The sequence below is a fragment of the Gekko japonicus genome, unplaced genomic scaffold (genome assembly GCF_001447785.1).
Source record: "Gekko japonicus isolate JY-2015 unplaced genomic scaffold, Gekko_japonicus_V1.1 scaffold958, whole genome shotgun sequence".
Taxonomy (NCBI): domain Eukaryota; kingdom Metazoa; phylum Chordata; class Lepidosauria; order Squamata; family Gekkonidae; genus Gekko; species Gekko japonicus.
This window is the reverse complement of record NW_015169806.1, coordinates 666,959-686,922: the sequence shown is the minus strand read 5'-3', so window position 1 is coordinate 686,922 and position 19,964 is coordinate 666,959. Positions and strand designations below refer to the sequence as shown.

The 19,964-nt window shown below is 44.2% G+C and overlaps 1 protein-coding gene across 1 annotated transcript in view; it reads right to left on the bottom strand.

The window, feature by feature from the left end:
- ADAM12 (ADAM metallopeptidase domain 12) overlaps nt 1-19,964 on the bottom strand; it is a gene marked incomplete at its 3' end in the record, with an annotated part of 324,736 nt that overhangs the window by 10,724 nt on the left and 294,048 nt on the right. Inside the window, exons 15-16 of the mRNA XM_015417139.1 lie at nt 5,221-5,329; nt 4,916-5,114 (exon numbers count right to left, since the gene is read on the bottom strand). Coding sequence (XP_015272625.1) covers nt 4,916-5,114; nt 5,221-5,329 — 308 coding nt within the window. The remainder of the gene's footprint in view (nt 1-4,915; nt 5,115-5,220; nt 5,330-19,964) is intronic.

Below are 19,964 nucleotides of genomic sequence, written 5' to 3'. Positions count from 1 at the left end.
GGGCTGCCTGGCTTGGTGTGGCCAGGGGGGGCATGCCTGTGCATACCTTCTGCACCCGCAAGGGGATCCTTTGCACCCCGGTCGGCTCAGCAGGGGAGTCCCACCAGGCACCACCCTGGGCGGGCTGGGGAAGGAAAGGGAGCGAGCGAAGGCATGCCCCCCCACTGGGGGGGGTTAGCCAGCCAGGCAGCAGGGAGCCAGAGAGTCAGGGTGCCTTGGTGCTAGACAGGGTGGGCAGGCTGCAGCAGCCACAGTGGGAAGGAGGAAGGAAGGCCGACCGGTGGTGTTTCTGCTTCGGCGGGGAGGGGCGGCGGTGGCAGCGGCGGGAGGAAGGTGGCCGGTGGCTTAGCCAGGTAGAGGGCAGTGGGACAGGGCAGCAGCTTTTGGCAGGAGGGAAGATTGGTGCCCCATCCAGGGCCCGGTGCTCTAGGCGAATGCCTAGTTCACCTAGCGGGTGAGCCGGCCCTGCAGCTACCCACCTGAAACTATTGTCATTTAGCCAGTTTTTAATCTATAACAGAACCCATCCTCTTATCCCATGACTGCTAAGTATACTCAGGAAACTTTTGCGAGGTACTTTGTCAAATGCCTTTTGAAAGTCCAGGTATATAATGTCTACCGGGGCACCATTGTCTACATGTTTGTTCTCTTTCTCAAAGAACTCCAAAAGGCTGGTGAGGCAGAACTCTTTGCAAAAGCCATGCTGATTTTCCCTCAGCAGGCTTTGTCTCTCTATGTGCCTAACCATTCTATCTTTGATTACATGGATGGCTAACACTCTAACCACTACTCTACACTGGCTCTCTAACATGACACTGTGTGGAATATGTTACTCCATAACAAACAAGCAGACAAAAAATGCAAACAGTTATTAAATATTGGACGTAGTCTAGAGTAACTAGAAACTACTGGATATTGCCAAAGGTTAAGTTTCAGTTATATTCAGGGGTTTTTTTTCTTGACAGTTACCTTTTAAATTAAATTAAATTCTTTTTGTGATCATACATACAGAAAACTGCATTTTAGGTAAAAGCATTATCCTATTGGAAAAGGCAAATTACCATCAATGTGAAGAAAACATTTTTACATTTTATTTATCTGGAAATAAGCAAACGGGGAGTGGCATGTAATCGAATGCATTCATTTGTTTATGCACTCATTACAGAGAGTTAACTTCACCACTCCACTGTAGCTGAAAGCAAGGCTGGCACCACAACAGAAGCAGCATGCAATGCAAACCGAAATGACCCATTTACAGGGTGGTTGATAAGTCATCCTAGTTGAGAAAAGAGGCTGGAATGAGAATTAGATGCTAGGTCAACAATCAGAAGTTTAGCATATAGCATATTCTCTCCTTTAAATTTGAGAGTTATTTCAGCAAAGCTAAAAGTCAGTCAGAATCACAAACAGCAGACGGGGGGCGGGAGGGGGAAGTGAAGCAGAAGACAACAGAGATGTTTAATCAAGTCAGATATCCCTTAAGGGTGAAAGAAGAAAATGGAAAGGAAAAGAGAGAGAGAGTTCCAGCATCATCACCGCTGTACAGAGAGAATCTGCTCTAATTAGAGGTCAGTTCAGAAACAAAGACAACATTTTACAGCGAACAGGATTCTGCTCAAACCTGACTTACTGCAAACCGATATGTGTGGGTATTGTGTGGTGAAGGAAAAGCACTCTGAACATATGTTTGCAGTTCTGGCAGTTTCAAGACATGGGTTATTACTGGCTCAAATTTATTTAGATCCTCCCAAAGACTTTGTTTTTCTGTATTGTTAGGTGGTGGGGCTGAAGTAGGGTTGCCGACCTCCAGGTGGTGGCTGGAGATCTCTTGGGATTACAACTGATCTCCAGGCAACAGAGATCAGTTCACCTGGAGAAAATGGCTGCTTTGGAAGGTGGTCTCTATGGCATTAGACCCCATTGAAGTCCCTCCCTTCCCCTCCTCAACAACACAACAACCTCAGATATGCAGACGATACCACTCTAATGGCAGAAAGTGAAGAGGACCTAAAGAGCTTCTTGCTCAGAGTGAAAGAGGACAGCGCAAAAGTGGGCTTGAAGCTCAACATTATAAAAACTAAGATCATGGCATCCGGCCCCATCACGCTTTGGCAAATAGAAGGGGAAGTCATGGAAGTAGTGACAGACTTCACGTTCCTGGGATCCCAGATCACTGCAGACTGTGACAGCAGCCTTGGGAGGAAAGCGATGGTTAACCTAAACAGCATGATAAAAAAGTAGAGACATAACCCTGCCAACAAAAGTCCGCATGGTCAAAGCAATGGTATTCCCAGTAGTCATGTATGGCTGCGAGAGTTGGACTATAAGGAAGGCCGAGCACCGAAGAATAGATTCTTTTGAACTATGGTGCTGGAGAAGACTCTTGAGAGCCCCTTGGACTGCAAGAAGATCAAATCAGTCAGTCCTAAAAGAAATCAACCCTGACTGTTCCCTGGAAGGCCAGATAATGAAACTGAAGCTCAAATACTTTGGCCACCAAATGAGAAGGGAGCACTCACTGGAGAAGACCCTAATGCTGGGAAAGATTGAAGGTCAAAGAAGACGGGGATGGCAAAGGTTGAGATGGTTAGACAGTGTCATAGATGCAATGAACATGAAACTGAGCAAACTTCAGAGGACGGCGGAAGACAGGAAGGCCTGGCGTGATGTGGTCCATGGGGTCGCGAAGAGTCGGACTCGACTGTGCGACTGAACAACAACAAAAAATGGGCATTTTCCCCATTTGGCCTTCTATAGCTAGGGGCCTGGCTAGAGGAGGAGGAAGGTGGAAGGAGTGAGGACAGCATGTGAGGATGGCAAAATAAAATGTGTTAATGCCAATAAAGCTCACTCTGTCAAAGTGTCTGAATTCATCCAGTATTGGGCAAGATCGACCAACAGTCTAAGTCAGCATAAAGTAGCTTCATATGTTCACAATAAGGCTCAATAACTGTTCTGATGCTGTAGTATGAAGAATCTTGGAGGAACCGTGGGATACAAATGTAAGTAAATCAATCAGAATAACTGGCAAGTGTTCATCTAATAGTTTGCTCAAACCCCAAATGCACATAAAGCAATATTTCATCACATCACCTCTTTTATGTAGTCCACTGTCATTCCCATTGTACAGATGAGAAACTGAGGCTGAACAAGTCTTTCTCAGGGTCCAAAGTGGAATTTAAAGCCAGGCGTCCCAAAAGCAAGTTCTGTTATTGGTCCGTTCCACACAGTGATGGAAGCAAGGCCTGAACTGACACTCAGCCCAGTCCTAAGACTTCTACCTTTTTAAATCAGTTGAAGTCAGTGCACTTAGAAGGGTGTGGCTCTGCTTAGGATAGCACTAACTAGTGCTATTGAAACCACTGAACTGCCCTCTGATTATAATAGAGTTATTATATAGATTTATTATAATGAACCATTTGCATAGCTTATGAGGGGTACTTTCTTTGTTGGGTTTACCAGAAGAAGAATGGCACCCCACCCAATCATTTTGAAGGAGCTGATAGTGGAGTAATGTAAATCATACTTAATCCATGCAGGATATGTTTAAAGTTTGCTGCCAGTATGTCTAACTGATGTGGAAACTCAAGAAGCCTCAAAAGCAATCATAAGTTCAAAGGTTTTGACAAAATGTATCCAAACGTTCTTCTTGATCTGCAATCTGCCGACAGCACAGAAGCCCCCTTTCTTTAAAGCCGGAACTCTCAGGGGCACTTTCTCATGTCTTTTCATAATTCTTTTTTTCCCCCCCCTGGGTAAAGAAACCTTAGCAAAAACCCGAACACTGATACATTATGCAACATGCTGTTATTCCCCTGGTTGTGAAAGTCTTTTCCTTTGCCTCGCCAAAGCTGCTTTTATTTTTTTTCCTAGGCAGCTTCGCTAGTTTTGAAGTGTGCCAGAACACACAGATGATGAGCAAGCAGATACAAATATAAGTCAAAGACCACTAAATATCATTATGTTATCGTGAGGCCGAGGTGTGCTCTGCAATCCTAACAGGAAACGCCATGAATGCCAGGAGATGCTAAGATGCTGGAATTAATTTTCAGAAACAAGCTGTGTTCTTCTCTCCCTCCTAATAAATCAAGTCAATATCCTGTGATTAAACTTTGAAAAAGAGAGATGGTGAGGATGAAGAGTGTTTAGCAGCTATGCTCTTTGACCTGGAAGCAGTGAGCTGTCATAATGCCAGATGTGTATGGGCTGCCTGAGGTTACTCAGTTGTGAAGGAAAGGCTATATTCTGCTTGTTGTTATTACTTCAAAAATACTGAGCTTTGCCATTCCATACACATTCTGGATCTAAGTCCTGGTAAGGCCAAACTCAGTTTAAGTTCTGTCATCAGTTCCAGCTAATTCTGCTGGGCACAGATAATACCGCCACTCATGTAACCACTATCTTGGTATCAGCTAAAAATACAAGGACTCATCAAAAGTGCTTAAAGGTTACCCATGGAAATCTTCGAGCATCAATGCTTTTCATACTGATGCATTTGTGAATCAAGCATGCAAATATATTCTCACCACCATCTCTTTCTCTCACTGTCTTTCATTTGGTTTCATCCAACATATAATTAGTCAGCCAGGAGATGGATGTAGCATGAAAAACATTGCAGACAATATGTATGCTACTGGCACGCTAAACACTTGTTTCAGCATTTATAATGTAAAATGTATTATTAGTCCTTTTGAGTAAATAAGAAACTGATTTCACTCATTTGCAATAATCTATTGACTCTGTTTAAAAATAGGACAACGATTTGCATAATAAATTTCCTATGCCAAACTGTTAATTGCCAAAAACACAGAGAGTGAGACAAGGGAATGTAAGCCTTGACACATATAGAAGACTAGGGCTATATTTGGATTGAGGGACAGTGATTGGATTATGAGACAGCATTTCTGAACCTTACTTTTCCATCCCCACACTTTGTTCCAGCCAGGACAAGACCAGGGTCAGGCATATCATCTCCCAGGTAGACGTGGGTTCCGCGGCACAGAATTTTACCTCCTCCTTGTAATGGGATGTTTGTTTCTATGGAGACAGCATTGGTACCAATTACAGGTCGATTTGCTCCCCCTTGACACTGAATTTTTCCACATTTCGCGTCTCTAAAGGGGGAGAAATATTTTAAATAATGTTATGGCAGCTAGAAGCTTCTTTTCCTATCTTCATCTATTCCCCCCCCACCCCCCCGGGCAGAAACAGAACATCTACCTCGCTTCACACTTGGCAAAAGAACTTTTGGAATCCTTGCCGCAGTTTCCATAAGGATCCCCTGCGGAATTGACTCTTTCAAAGCATATCCCAGGGGCAGGCTTAGCACCTAAAACAGAAACAAAAGCACATTCAGTCATACAAAAAAGATAGTGATTTTTTTTAAAAGGTAGCCCTGTTAGTCTCTCGTAGCAAATAAAACAGAGATCAAGATGCACCTTTAAGGCTAACAAAGTTTGTTTCAGTCAGACCTTTTAAGAATTGGACCTTCAGGAGAATTTTCAAAAGAACCTGAAGAGGGGAAGTGTGAGTAATTATTGTTGGGAGAGCTGGTATATCAATCCAGATCCCTTGCTAAGTTGTAGAGTGTACTAAGGCTCAGAACGCAGCACAGCTCCTTTGTTCACTGTATGCTTGTAAGACTACAAAGTTACACAGAGCCACTTATCAGTTTAAAAGAAAATAAGAACTGATTTATTTAGGAAATACATACTGGATAGTGCAGCATAGAGACAGGGACAGATTCTATTCTGTCTAGCTAGTGATGGATGCAGATGCAGAGAGGTTCTCTGCATCCATGATGCCAAAGATGTAGATACGTGTCCTCCTTCTTCGTATGCATGTGGGAAGAAAGGAAATGGACGGAAATTGTTTCCCTACGAGTAGCTTCAAAGGGTTCAGTGACAGAAGAGTAAACAGGAAGATGCTTAGTATCCTCCTATCTGTAACTCTCTGGTCACTTGCTTCTTGGAGGCTGAGGCACAGGGACATTGCATCTGGCTCTTCCAACAATTATGCTGGAGTAAACTTGGTTAGTCCTAAAAATGCCCCTTGATTTCTTTTACTTTAGGTTAAAAAAGGATAAGGAGTCTAGGGAGGTCACCCCAACAGCAGAAAGGACTTAGGAAAGAAAGGCAGTTTTGTTGAAGCTGCACTGGGCTTCAGAATTATGAAGGGGATCAGGAAATGGTGAGTGGGTGCTGCACACATAACAACCACAGGTAACGGCAACTTCCTTCAAACAGCTGTCTTGTTCCATTGCAAAATCCTTATCCCATTGGCTCTAATTTCTGGCACCACCAGCCCAATTTCAACACTACTCATCACTGCAACCCAATGTGCTGGATATACAAGCAGAACTCTATGTCTGAAAAGGCCCAGAGATGCCTATGTAGTCCCTATAGGATTGCTAGGTCCACAGGTAATGGCTCTTGTACCTGAAGATGCCTAAAAGGGAAAATACCACTAGGTATGGTATCATGTCAGCACTATGTCAGAAAAGACGCACCTGGCAAAATTATACCTTTTATAGACCCCGGTCACACGAGAGGTTTTGGGCCGGGAGAGGGACGGATCGGGGCTGCAGGAAACGGGCGTGATCCCACCGCAACATCTGGGAAGCGTTGCGCGCCCATTCCCAATCCATCCCTTCCACCCAAAACCCCGCAGCAAAAATGAACCACCTACCATGGTGGTTCGTCCAGGAAGGCCGCATCGAAGCCGGTCGTGGGATCGCCAGCGCGTCCTTGCGCCGGCGCATCCCCGGCGCCTGGCCGAACTGCGCATGCTCACACATGTGCAGTTCGGCAGGCTCCCCCTCCCGACGGTAGCTTCCTCCCCAGCATCTGATCATGCCGGGGAGCAATGGCGCCGTGGATCAGGGGATCCATGGGATCCCGCCGTGGCGTCTCTACTTTGGTGCGGCTCTGATTTGCCGCACTTTGGCTGATGTTTTTCCTGCCGTGTGGCAGGGACCATAGAATACCTAAAGCCAAATCAAATGAGCAAGGGCTTCTAAAGCTGCTACCCTGAAAATCAGTAAGATTGGCAGATGCCCATTCACACACATTTTCTGTGCTTTTCCTCACCTTCTCGGGAAAGGCCCCCAAGACTTCAAGGAAGTCACTTCTAACATTGTAGTCTATTATGGGCAGAGCTCTTTTTGTAGAAGAAGCCCAGCAGGAACTCATTAGCATAATAGGCCACACCCAACAGCAGAAATTCATTAGCATATTAGGCCACACCCCTGACAGCACAGCTCATTACCGTATTAGGCCAATGTTCTCTCTGGTCTGCACACAGCAAAAGGAAATTTTAAAAGGACTCTGATCTGAATGTCCCCCCATCTTGTTCATGCAGATCTGCTTACCATTTAAAAACAGACACGTGTGAGGTAGGTGGGGCTGAGAGAGCTCTTTCGAGGACTGCTCTTGAGAGTACAGCTCTGAAAGAACTTGTGATTGACCCAAGGTCACACCACCAGCTGCAAGTAGAGAAATGGGGACTCAAACCCTGTTCTTCCAGATTAGAGTCCATGCTCCTAACCACTACACCAAACTGTAACTCAAAATCTTTAGAAGCAAGTATAAGAAACATAGGACACCCGTTCCACCACATCAGAGCCTTTAAGCAGATCATTTCCAAAACAGTCCTTCAAAGCCTAATTACATGAACTAAGCAGCAAGCAAGATACACTGTTTTGAAAAGTATTTCCCTCATAAATACTCAGAGATCCTGTGGTCTCCCCAGCAGTGATATTCACAAGCAATGGGCAACCCAGAAGACTAAAGATGCATCAGAGTCCTAAACATGATGCTTAAGCAATGGGAAGGGGGGAGAGAATGAGAAGGCACTTATGTAAACCAAAAACACTGGGACACACTCCAGCACAGAGGAGGAAGAGCTTGTACCTGAATAAAACTTGGTCTTAAAGGTGACACTGGACATTTTTGAATTGTTAGCTATGGAGGGGGGAACACAGAGATCTGCACAAAAAAAGAAAATCAGAAAGAAGGAAAGAAAAAAAGAAAAAAAGAAAGAAAGAAGGAAGGAAAGAGGGAAAGAAAGAGAGAAGGAAAGAAGGAAAGAGAGAAGGAAAGAGAAAGAAAGAAGGAAAGAGGGAGGAAAAGAGAAAGAAAGAAAGAGAGAGAAGGAAAGAAGGAGGAAAAGAGAGAAAGAGAGAAAGAAAGGTGGGAAAGAAAGAGGGTAAAGAGATGGGGGAGGCTCTCCCGCCCCCATCAAGGGCTTGCCACTCCCCACGGATTCCTCACTCACCCCGATCAAGCTCTTCAGGCGCAGGCCCGGGCCCCAGCGCCTTGGTGAGAGCCAGGTAGGGTGGGCAGGCTCTGAAACTTACCTCCCTGCCTGTTGCTCCTGGTGGCCCAATTGAGGGCTGCTGAGAGCAGGAGGCGGGGCTTGCTGCATGTGCCCACCCCCATGGGCTCAGAAGGCAACCAGAATGCCATTCTGGTGCATTCTGGCCCAAAAATAGCCCTGATCATGGGGTTTTTTTGTATCACTCTACTTTTTTACTGTAATATTCTCTATCTTTGTAATTGCCTGTCTTCATTATTGTGTAGATTCAGGTGGGTAGCTGTGTTGGTCAGAAGCAACAGAACAAAGCTTCCAGTTTTGGCTCCCAGAATGGCAGCCATGATCTCTCGGAGCTCCGGGAGACGTGGGCCGTAAATCAGCGGATGGGAGGGGCGCGATCGTACACCCCCCGCCCCAGAAACCTTGCAATGGGCTCCATAACCATGGGGTGCTAGGAGGGCCCTTCCTCTGGCAAATGGCCGGCAAAGGGGGGCTGATTCATGCCCCGACAGTCCCACCACTGATTTCCTGAAATGGACACTGGAACGCACACCAGGACAAGCATTTGGTGGCTGGGCGAGTTAATCAAGAAAAGTGAGATCTACACAGAAAAGTGAGTGTTTGTCCAAGCGAAGATACCAGAAAGCAACCTGAAAGCCTCCCTTTAATAGAACGAGGGGGGGAACTCCCCCTCGAAAGAAAAAGTGGACTCATAAACGTCACTATAAGGGGGGGCAGGTTGAAAAAGCAAGCGGACTAAAATAAAGAACTTTTGAGCACTTACCAAGTAATTTTAAAGGATCCTGAGACTTTGATAACATTTTCTAAAAAGTAAATAATTCTCAAACATGGCGCTGAAGAAGGAGAAGGACAAGCAATCAAAACTGAAATTCCCTGCCGCAAATATCAGCCCAGCAAGTTCTGGTCCTAGACAGGACACCACCAAAGACTTCCAAAGTATGCTGAATGAGGCTTTGCACCCTCTGCTGGAGCAAATTACATTGGTCCATGCAAAATTTGATGCACAACAAAGCCAACTAAATGAAACTACTAAAAAGACAGAAAAAATGGAGCAAGAGCTTAAAGAAGTGGATGCCAATACACAAAAGCTGCAGAAACAAATGCAGGGGATGGGGAAAAAGCAAGCACCTGAGGAGGCGCAACTTCTACAGCTGCAAATTGAAAAAGCAAACTATGTCCTAAGATTTCAGCAGGTACCTGAAGTAAGAGGGAAAGATCTAAAACAGACTACGTGTGATTTATTGGGTCTGGTTGCAGATTTAAAAGTGGATTTTTTACAAAACAAAATAGATATGATATATAGATCGTATGCTGACTTCATAAGAAAGAATAATCTGCCCGGCGAGATTGTGGTGAGACTCTCCAGGAGACAAGTGAGAGACCAAGTTTTGAAAGCAACAAATGGAGCCAACCTGAAGACCAAAGACAAAGAAATAAACGTTTTGAAGGATGTTCCATTCGAAATAAGGAAGAACAGAAAGAAATACAGAGACTTGGTGCTGTTTTTACAGAAAAAATATTCCCTACAGATGGGCTTTTCCCGAATGCATGCTCTTCAATTTTAAAGACAAGAAAGAAAGAATTGACTCCATTGCAAAGGCACACGCATTTTTACATCAACATGCCGGTCCAGCAGGGGGGAAGGATAAAGATGAAGATGGCAGCAACAAGGGAAGTGAAGAAGAAGGAGCACTGGCACCTTCCGATGAGGACTCAGTTTCTGAACTGGGGGCGGCTGCCCCTAAATTAAGCTACTGTTTGAGAAACAAAAAGGAGAAAAAATGAGTTATGATCATTCTCTAGATCTTATTTTAAATGAATTTTAAGCATTTCTCTTTAGAGCTCTTTATGTAGTCACTTTTGCTGGAGATGCTAGTATAAGCAATAAGAACTATGTACTCACTTAATGTAGCAAGTATAAGCCAATTTATTAGAAGCCAACTTTGTAAGCATTGTGAATGACCACCATCTCTTGGGTTTTTAGAGGTTTTCTTTTCTTTCACCTGTAGTTTGTAGTTTACCCTTCCTTGTTTCTTTGTAGTTTATAGAAAATGCAATTAAAAAATCCCCTATGGGGGGCAAAAGAAGAAGAAGCAACAGAACAAAGTTTGAGTATAGTGGCAACTTGAAAACCAACAAAGTCTAATTCTGGGCATAAGCTTTTGTCTGCAAACACACTTCTTCAGATGCATTATTGTTTTGGTTGTCTTGGACAGTTTATTCTCTGTACTGTTTTCCAGTTCTGCAATCCTAGTCATATTTTACTATTTGTTGAAGGACTTTGCTGCTTGATAGAATTGCTTTTTATAATTTGTAATCCACCTTGATCTCAGTGAGAAAGGTGGGCTATAAACGAAAATCATCATAACAACAATGACAATAACAGAACAGATTTGTTGAAACCAGGGGTCATTTCATAGAAAAAGAGCTAGGGGAACTCATTAGCATAACTCATTAGCATATGCCACACCCCCTGATATCAGGGGCCCGGTAGTGGACCTGCAAGGACAGCGGGAGTGCGAGGAAGCACCACCAAGGCCCTCCCTGGCCCCAGGCAGGCAGGGGTGGGGAGAGGTGGGGAGGAACCACCTGCCCCTCCCTCTCCTCCTGCCTCCTCCTGGCTGAATGAGGGCTGGAAGCGGGGCGGCCGGAAGCAGGGGGCGGGGCTTCGTCATGTGCCCCGCCCCCTGCACTTCACCCGGGGGAACTGCGTTCCCCCGCGTTCCCCCCGAAATGACCTCTGGTTGAAACAATCCCAAATACTTCCAATGTTCTTTCCAACAAATACAGGCTTCTCTGACTTCTCCTGTTCAGAAAAGGAAATATACAAAATATTATGTTGGCACTGGGGGCTAAGTGAATAAAGTACCCATAAAACAGAAGCTGTTCCATGCAGGCAAGACATCTGAATCTCATTTATCCAATTATGAACAGCTACATAATAGTTGCACTATAAACTGGCTGTCTGGGAAGGCCACAGAAAGCAGGACAAAAGCTTGGATATCCATGGATCTCTTTGCAACTGTACATCCTTGAGATCAGAAGCTTTCACAAATGTGAAACCATGAAGAAAGTCAGACTAACAAAGAATCTTTTCACTCTTTTTTTCAAGGTTGAGCCACAAGCAGTGATCATAACTTTATTGATGTGCTGAATATCATGAGCAGAAAAGAAGAGTTACAGTGCATGCTAATGTTATTTTTGCCTGTTGGAAGTGCCTGTCTTGATTGCTCTATGAAAAGAAAATGCAGTTGAGTAGAATTTCCAGACACAGGACTCTTCCTGAAGGTATTATTTCTGATGACCTAGTCAAAGGTAAAAGAGGTAAACGTAGGGTATTTCTAACGTTTTTTTTAAACCTTTGGAAGGCAAAATTACACCATTAAGCATTCATTTACCTAAATGATCTCAGGACTTTACAATGAACAGAAATTGTATATATGGCCCCAACCTCTCTCTTCCTTTTAAAAACCAAAAACACCAAATTACATTTGTGGAGCCAGTGGCACACCAGAGAGCAGAGATGCAAGGAGGATAAGAAGGGTCCTTCCCTTGTAGCTCCTTCCCAGCACCTACTGTCTATTCCCTTGGTACCACTGGTAGTTTTGTTTCACTCTCATTGCTAATAGCTGACTTCCCCTGCATGAATTTCCCAAGCCATCTGAACTGGTAGCTGTTTCGGAAAGGATGAAAGATGACCTAATAAACCACAGGCCTGTTTTGCAAGGAGAACCATAAAAAGCTTATGTATCACTACAGGCAAGGAAAAACAACAGTTTAAGTTTGACAAATGTTTACGCCTTAGAGTTGGCTCCAGCCATTTGGCAATGGTATCCCAGGGCCAGGATGGATGGCATTCAATATCTGGTCCTAAAAGTCACTGATCTGAGATTTAGGGGGATTGGGCAAAATTGGTTTTAGTGGGATGGATTCCACCACCTCCCCCAACACTCTCATTGGTCTCAAGCAGACACTTCCCAGTTCTAAGGAGAGGGTTAAAAACTGGAAGCCTGGTGTGGCTCTTAGAAGTCACAGCTGAACATCTTGCCTACAAGGCTGCAAGTCACTAAGAAAGGAAGTCTTCGTCTAAAACCTTTGCCTCCTTGTGTCACTTTCCAGAAGGGAGCCTATTAAGTGCTGGCTCAATTTAGCAATACACCTTCCTGTTATTTTACTCTTCTGAGCATTTCCCAGTTATTTGTGTTTAGTAGGATTTTATACTTAGCTGTTAAAGATCCATTTTCTTTACCTAACTGGATGTGTGACTTTTTGGAGGAGCTAACGTGTGTTGGCCGTTCATATCATACACCCCCATCCACTATGGTTGCCACTTTTTATTCTAGCTTGAGGCACAGCATCATAAGGCACAGAAATCTTGAAGGTGACACAATCCCTGCTGTTTATCACCAGTTTGACAAAAGCTTTACCTGCTAAATTTGTGCCTGGGCATTTTTCAAGGCACAAGAGACAGGGCAGAAGAGGGGACCAGCTGTACCCTCCACCCACTTTTTAAATGTGGGCAGAGTTGTTGGAGTGATCATGATTTAAGGAGGGAGGAAGGGGGGCTTTTGTGCTGGAGGACAAAGTAAGAAAGAAGGTCTTGTGGCAGGTTGTATATACCACAAAAGATTAATGTGCATGAACTGCTGAGTGCAAATTGCTGATGCTGGACTGAAGCAATCATATTTACATTCATAATGTCAGAACGCTATCTGCTTGAGAAGACACAGTGAGAAGACAGCAGGCTGTGGCTCAGTGGTAGAGCATCTGCTTTGCATGCAGTAGGTCCCAGGTTTAGTCCCCAGCATCTCTAGTTAAAAAAGGTATAGGGAGGAGGAGGAGGAGGAGAATTGGATTTATACCCCATCCTTCAGTTAGAGTCTCAGAGCAGTTTACAATCTCCTTCCCTCCCTCTCCCCACAACAGACACCCCGTGAGGTAGGTGGGGCTGAGAGAGCTCTGAGTGAACTGCTCCTGAGAGAAGAGCTCTGAGAGAACTTTGACTGACCCAAGGTCACCCAGCTGGTTTTATGTGGAGGAGTGGGGAATCAAACCCAGTTCTCCCAGATTACAGTCTGCCGATCTTCACCACTACACCAAACTGGATGAGAAATACCTCTGCCTGAGGCACCGGAGAGCTGCTGCCAGTCTGAGTAGACAACACTGACTTTGATGGACCAGGGGTCTGATGCAGTATAAGCCAGTTTCATGTATGTCCATGTGTTCAATATAGCACTTGGACTCAGATTGTTCCCAGCAGTGGTGTGCAGGAAGAGGAGATGCATCTCAGACCTGAATTGCTACTGCCTGGGTTTGAGCTCAGCCTCCGAAATGCTTGCAGAACGTCTTGTTGCTTGGCTTGCTCCCAGCTGGTGGTTGTTCACAGGACAAGGCGGTAGGCATGGTTTATACCTTCCACTGCCTTCCATAGCTGTACTGTTGGTGGCTGGCTCTAAGGGCCAAACTAGACATTACCTGTGACACAAGCTGGGTCGGAATCCCCTTGACCCATCTGCATCCTTTTGAGACCATCCTGACATGATGTCTCAAAGGGGGGGGAAATCACTCCAGCCTCTCAGAAAACATATTCTAAGGAGTATATAATATATAAATATATAATATTATAATATATTATATTATTAGTATAATATTTTTTATTAACACTGCTATTTTTGACTGAGGTGTGGCATGTCAGCCAAAGTGTGAGCCTGAATTTCTGCTGCCTAACTGACGTGACAATGTTGCTCTGCTTTTGGACTCAGTTTGGAGGCAGACAATAGTTTTTAAGGTGCTTGAAAGCATTTTAGAAACAAAATCCTGGAAAACTTGTTTACTACAGACAAATCTGGGTTGACTTTGTGCATGTCTGTGCATGTATGCGTGTGCACATATGCATATGAGTGCCATCTCTCTTTCAGTTATCTGAAAAATTGACTTGTGCTGTGTTTTGCTATAGCTTATCTGACTGCACTTTTATAGCAAAATGTACAAGTGAAAGAAATTGATGGATCTAATGGGATAGAAGACAAAAAAATCCCTTCCAAATACTTAAGGAAGGGCAATGATGTCGTGTTTCCTGAGGAAGCCCATTTATCATAATTCCAGGAGATAAACTGAACCTAAAAAAGGATCTCTGGCTATTTTGTTACTTGAAGAGGCAAAGACAAAATGATTTGTGAAAGATTTCCAGTGGATATTAAACTTCTTGAACTGGACGAACAGAGTTTATCTTACTTTGCTATTGACAATCGAGAGTGTGATGCACCAGTAATTAAGATCCTGTCAGCCTTTCCAGTCTAAACCTTCCCCCCCCTAAAGGAATCAAATCACCTGTTCAAGTAATGGCAGGTTAAAACATACCAGAGATGGTGTCAACGTGGATACATATTTTTTGCAGATATGCAAATTGAAACAATCATTTCTTTTGTCACAGCAGAAAAATGCAAAACTCTCAAGGGGCTTCTCATGATTTGACAACCTGAGCAATTAGTTTAGTTGTCTTCAGGTGAACAGGATGGAGAATAAAGTAATTTGGAAGAAAATGTGTAGGCGGGGAGGAATGGGGCTCTAAAATGAGTTTTTCTGTATGGTGGCATGAAATCCAAGAAGTCTTCAGATCGCCAACCAATTCACAGTGCCACTACCTGTGAGAGTAACAACTCTTTTTCTTGGGTTGTTTAAAAAAAATTATTCTCCCCTGATGCCAGTGGCCCTAAACTTACACTGGTTGCTCTTACTACAAACATATCCAGAGTCATGTGATAACACGAAGATTCCTCATACCAAGTCAGATTATTGGTCTGTCAGTGGTGGTATTGTCAGCTCTGACTGGTAGCAGCTCTTCCAGGGTCTCAGGGTCTTTCATGTCACTGCGGATTGAACGTGGTACACTTTCTACACACAAAGCAGTCATAGTCCCTTTTAACAGCCCGACTGGCATGAGATATGCAAAGCGCTTCGGCTGATGTTAGCTTCCAGCAGTCTACACAACTGACAGAGATGAGCATGGAGCTGCCGTGGCCTTCCAATGCTAATTAGAATTGTGTTTTGAGTGATTGGGGAGGGGGGGTGAGGGAGAAGAATACCTGCTTCTTCTCAGGACACTTTCCACATTGGTTCAGTATTGGACAAGCCAGGAAGAATTCATCCACAGTTCCTAGAAGCTGGGATCCTTGGATCCTACAGGATCCAAAAGCCTGTGCGGTCCACTCCATGTGCAGTGCTACTTCAGGAATGAACTATAGCCCTTAACAAGCGGCTTCTGAAATTTATGGGATGTTCAGGACTATCCAGCAATGCAATCTGAAGAGCTGTGCCCAGTGCGTTTTCTTTAAGAAAAACATGTAATTTTTCTTTAAGAAAAACATGTAATGTACTCATGTAATGTACTACAGAACTTGGGAGAGCCCCCCCCCCAAACTGCCAGTACTCAGTACTGGTGAGTAGTCCCACAAAAAGAGCCCTGGCTGTGCCTGAAACAGGATGTTGGGAAAAAAACCTGTGTGTGCATGGAATTGCTTTGACAGATGCACCCAGAACCCTGGATCCTGGACAAAAACAATCACTTTCTCTTATTTTTAAAAATTAAATCTTAGGTTAAAAAAATCACTTGTAAAATACCCTACAGGACTTCTAAGGGACTTTTCTGTATATAGCATAACAATGGGCAGAAGAGAAAGAGTCACGAATCCCCTCTCCCATGCTAGTCCGGCACTTCCACACCTCAGCAGCTGCATGTGTTAAAAATCTGAAAAATGAACCATGGACTGACATGTAAAATGAAGCTCCACCCTGAGCTTCCACTCTCATAGCTGTATTAACTGAAGAAATGAGCTTCTAATGATAAATAATGTTTGCTTATAGAATGATCTTTTTAGTTTTATTATTGAAATTTTACTTTGCTGAATTTTACCTATAAGCTGCTTTGGCCTTTCTAAATAAATATTGAAACATCCGTGGCCCAGGCTAGTGTGATTTCGTCAGATCTTGGAAGTTAAGCAGGGTCAGCCCTGTTTAGTACTTGGATAGGAGACCACCAAAGGAGGCCACACCTTGCTATGCAGAGGCAGGCAATGGCAAACCAACTCTGAGCATCTCTTGCCTTGAAAACCCCATGAGGGGTCGCCATCATTCGGCTGTGACTTGACAGCACTTTCCACCACCAGCTGATTGGGGGACGGACGGGGCGGAAATACCTGCAAGAAAACCTCTATGATGTAGGTGGACATTCACCTACTGCTAGTTTTGTTTTTTTGTTTTTTTTAATTCCATGAGATATGACTGAAACTTCGTTATACCTAAGAATTTGCTATTGCTTTAGTAATTTAGGATGTTATCAAAGCCACTGAAACATCTAACAGGATCAGCAATGTCCTTCTTTCCCCCAACACTCCCCCCCAGGTCCATCTCCAGACAGAGATCTTCCACAAAGACTAGTATAGGTCTCAGTTCCAAAGCCAAGGAGGAAACAGGGCTGAAAAGAAGAAATGTGCATCATTCAGCAATGTCTGAACCTGGGAAGAGAACAACGTTTGAGTCCATTGGCACCTTTAAGGCCAACTAAGTTTAACTCTGGTTATAAGCTTTCGTGCCAACATGACTAATACTACCCACCTGAAGTTGGGAAGGAACAACAATCTCCATTACCTCCATCAAGAATGCAAGATGGATCCTGTGTGGTCAAGCAGCAAGACTTGGTTTGTTTATTTATTTAGCTATTTATACCCCACTTTGCTCCCCAGTGGAACCCAAAAGCAGTTTACAGCATTCTCCTTGCCTCCATCTCATCCTAATGACACCACCATGAGGTAGGCTGGGCTGAGAGAGTGACCGAGGCCCAAGGTCATCTGATGAGCTTCTATGGCAGAGTGGGGATCTAAGCCCAGGTGTCCCAGGTCTCACTCTGTCACCACTGTGCCTCACTAGCTCTTGGCTGTCCTCAGGGAAGCAATATAATCCTTCACAGCAAGTGAGGGCCTGTATTCCTAGTGCATGACCCCAAACTCTGAAGGCATGTCTCCTTCCACACACAGAATGAGAGGTGGCGGCCAAGACTGGCCTCATGCATGCATACGCCCTCCATGTTCAGTTTCTGTGCATAGAGACCCTCGTGGCAGTCCTAAATCGACCTCTTCCAGGAAAAAAAATATATACCAAGAAAAATATCATTGTTCTAACAAGATATCATGCAGGGCAGGAAAGTCTGCATCATATGGTATAAATAGGTTAATGCTGCTGAAATATTTATTTATTTATTTTGTTCATTTATATCCTGCCCTTCCCCCGAGTGGGCTCAGGGTAAGTGACATCAGTAGAAAATATCCAGTGAACTCCTCTTCAAGGTAAGGCTAGGTTTTCTGCTTTTTAATTTCCACATTGTGGGTCCTTTTAATTAAAAACGAAACTTAAAAAAAATTCTTCATTTTTATAAGGTCATTAATGTGACCTATTGATAGTGAGATGATTGAGTTATGCCGAGAGTTATGTATTTAGATATTATCTGCTGCTTTTATTGGCATTTCAAGCAGGCATTTAGCTATGCAGATAAATCTGCTGGCAAGGAAAAAAATTATGGATTTTCCTGGAAGAAGAAAGGCATTAACCTTTAAAAAGCCTGATACTTTTTGAGGCTGCCAAAAGAATGATTGCTTACTTGAAGCGCATGTATGCAAATGTATATATGCTTTTTAATAGGATCAGAAGCGATTATGAAGTAAATCTCACTTAAGCTTTCATATAAAGAGGCGTCTACTGACAGATAATTTCCCCTCTTTGAAACATATTTGCTACTTAACCTAAGAGTGCCGTCTTTCCATGGCACAGCCACTGAGGAGAGTTTAAACATGGGCTATGATGGCAGATTAAGAAAAACGAACAGAAGCGTTAAGCCCATATCTGACACACAGTGGAACCCAAAGTCCATCCTGCAAACTACTTATGGTGCAGTCTGAGGCATCCACACTCAGAAGTAACTCCAGTAGGATTTACTCCCTAGTTAGTGTGACTATGATTGCAACTTTAGGATGAGCACTAAGCACTTACATCAGTGCAAGTCAGAGAGATGCCGGCATAGAGCCCTGGTGCTGCTCTACCGGTAAAGGCCCATAGATGGGTATACTGGGTCAGAATCCCAAGCCCATTAAGCTCATGTTCTGCCCCTGGTTCTGGCATAATGTTATGAGGTGGAAAAGCTGGCATAATATAAATGTTCCCACTGAAATGAATGGGAGTAAATACCCTGTCACCTGTCTCCTGCCACACCTACACAGCTACAGTGCAGCTTAGGGTACAAAATAAGACTGTACCCATCGCAGCTCTTCTAAGCACTAAATAAGCCCTAGTCTGATTCCGCAGTGTAAAATTTTCCTGCACCTGCACTTCTATTCATCTGCAGCTTTCCCTGGTTTCCGCAGATGATTTTGCCCTCCCAGCTGTAAAAACGCACTCCCCCCCTCTTGCCACGCAGCTTCCAAATCCCCTGTTTCCAGGAAGTTTTTGTAATCCCAGCACTGAACCAGCGTCAACCTAGTGGGAAAATCTTTCTCATCTGGTGTTTTTCAACTCTGGGTCCGTCCTCTCCTCCCTTCCACATTTGCATGTCCCACCCCCAACCCCACATTATGGGGGAACAGTTTCCGGTTAATTAGCTTATCGTTTTCATTTCTTTTCTTTGTTTTTTTAAATAGTCCAAGGCAATTGCATTATTATGCTACTTATATTGCATTCCAACGTTAGTTCTCCCTGTGCAAAATTTCACATTCTACTGTGAGGAATGCCACACAAACTGATGTAATGAAGTAAATTTCTTCTGGGGTGGGGGGTGTTCACTTGTCTGCAGTCCTCCCTGAGCAGGCATGGACTTGTGGTAAGCAATGAAAATGCAGCAGGAAAGCCCCTACTGTGGAAGTAGTGCCGTAGACTCGCAGCATTAAAACAGACTTTCTCACGGAGCTTCAAAGTGGTAAGAACGTTCTACAGAAACTGTCCAGGACACCAGCCTCTCAGATGGCAGGTTACTCAGAATGGGGCTGTATCTCTCCGGCCTCATGCTGGACACACTTAGAACATCCACCGGGGGAGGGGGGAAATGGGCTTTGCTGATGGGAACCCTGGCAAGTGCATTTTGCGCAAAAAGGAAGCACTCTGCACCAACTGCCAAGGAAGAGAACAAACATTACTATAGAATATTTCTAACTTTGCTCTGCTCAGCCCCTTTGTACATTCTCCTCCTCAGTGGGGGCAGGATGATGTTGGGGAGAGTTGAGAATTGAGGCTAATCTTTGCTTTACTTGCTGCCAACACCACATGGACTGTGCATACATACACCCATAGGCTCAAGGAACGCTGTACAAGTCGCTTGTTGTGAGATACACATAGATAGTGACCTGCTCTAAGCCTTACATGTTAATGAGGTTTCAAATACACAGCTGCTGCCTGTAGGGAAGAAGAAGCACATCGCCATTGTTGCCAGCCAAACAACAACTTGTCTGAAATCAGCCTCCATTGATGAACTGTTGAAAGCACACGTATACACATTTGTGCTCTACGTCTGAGATGCCATTTCCTGTCAGATGGGAGATGGGCTTTGATTACCTGGGAACAGGCAAGATTCATCTGCACTTCAATGGGCA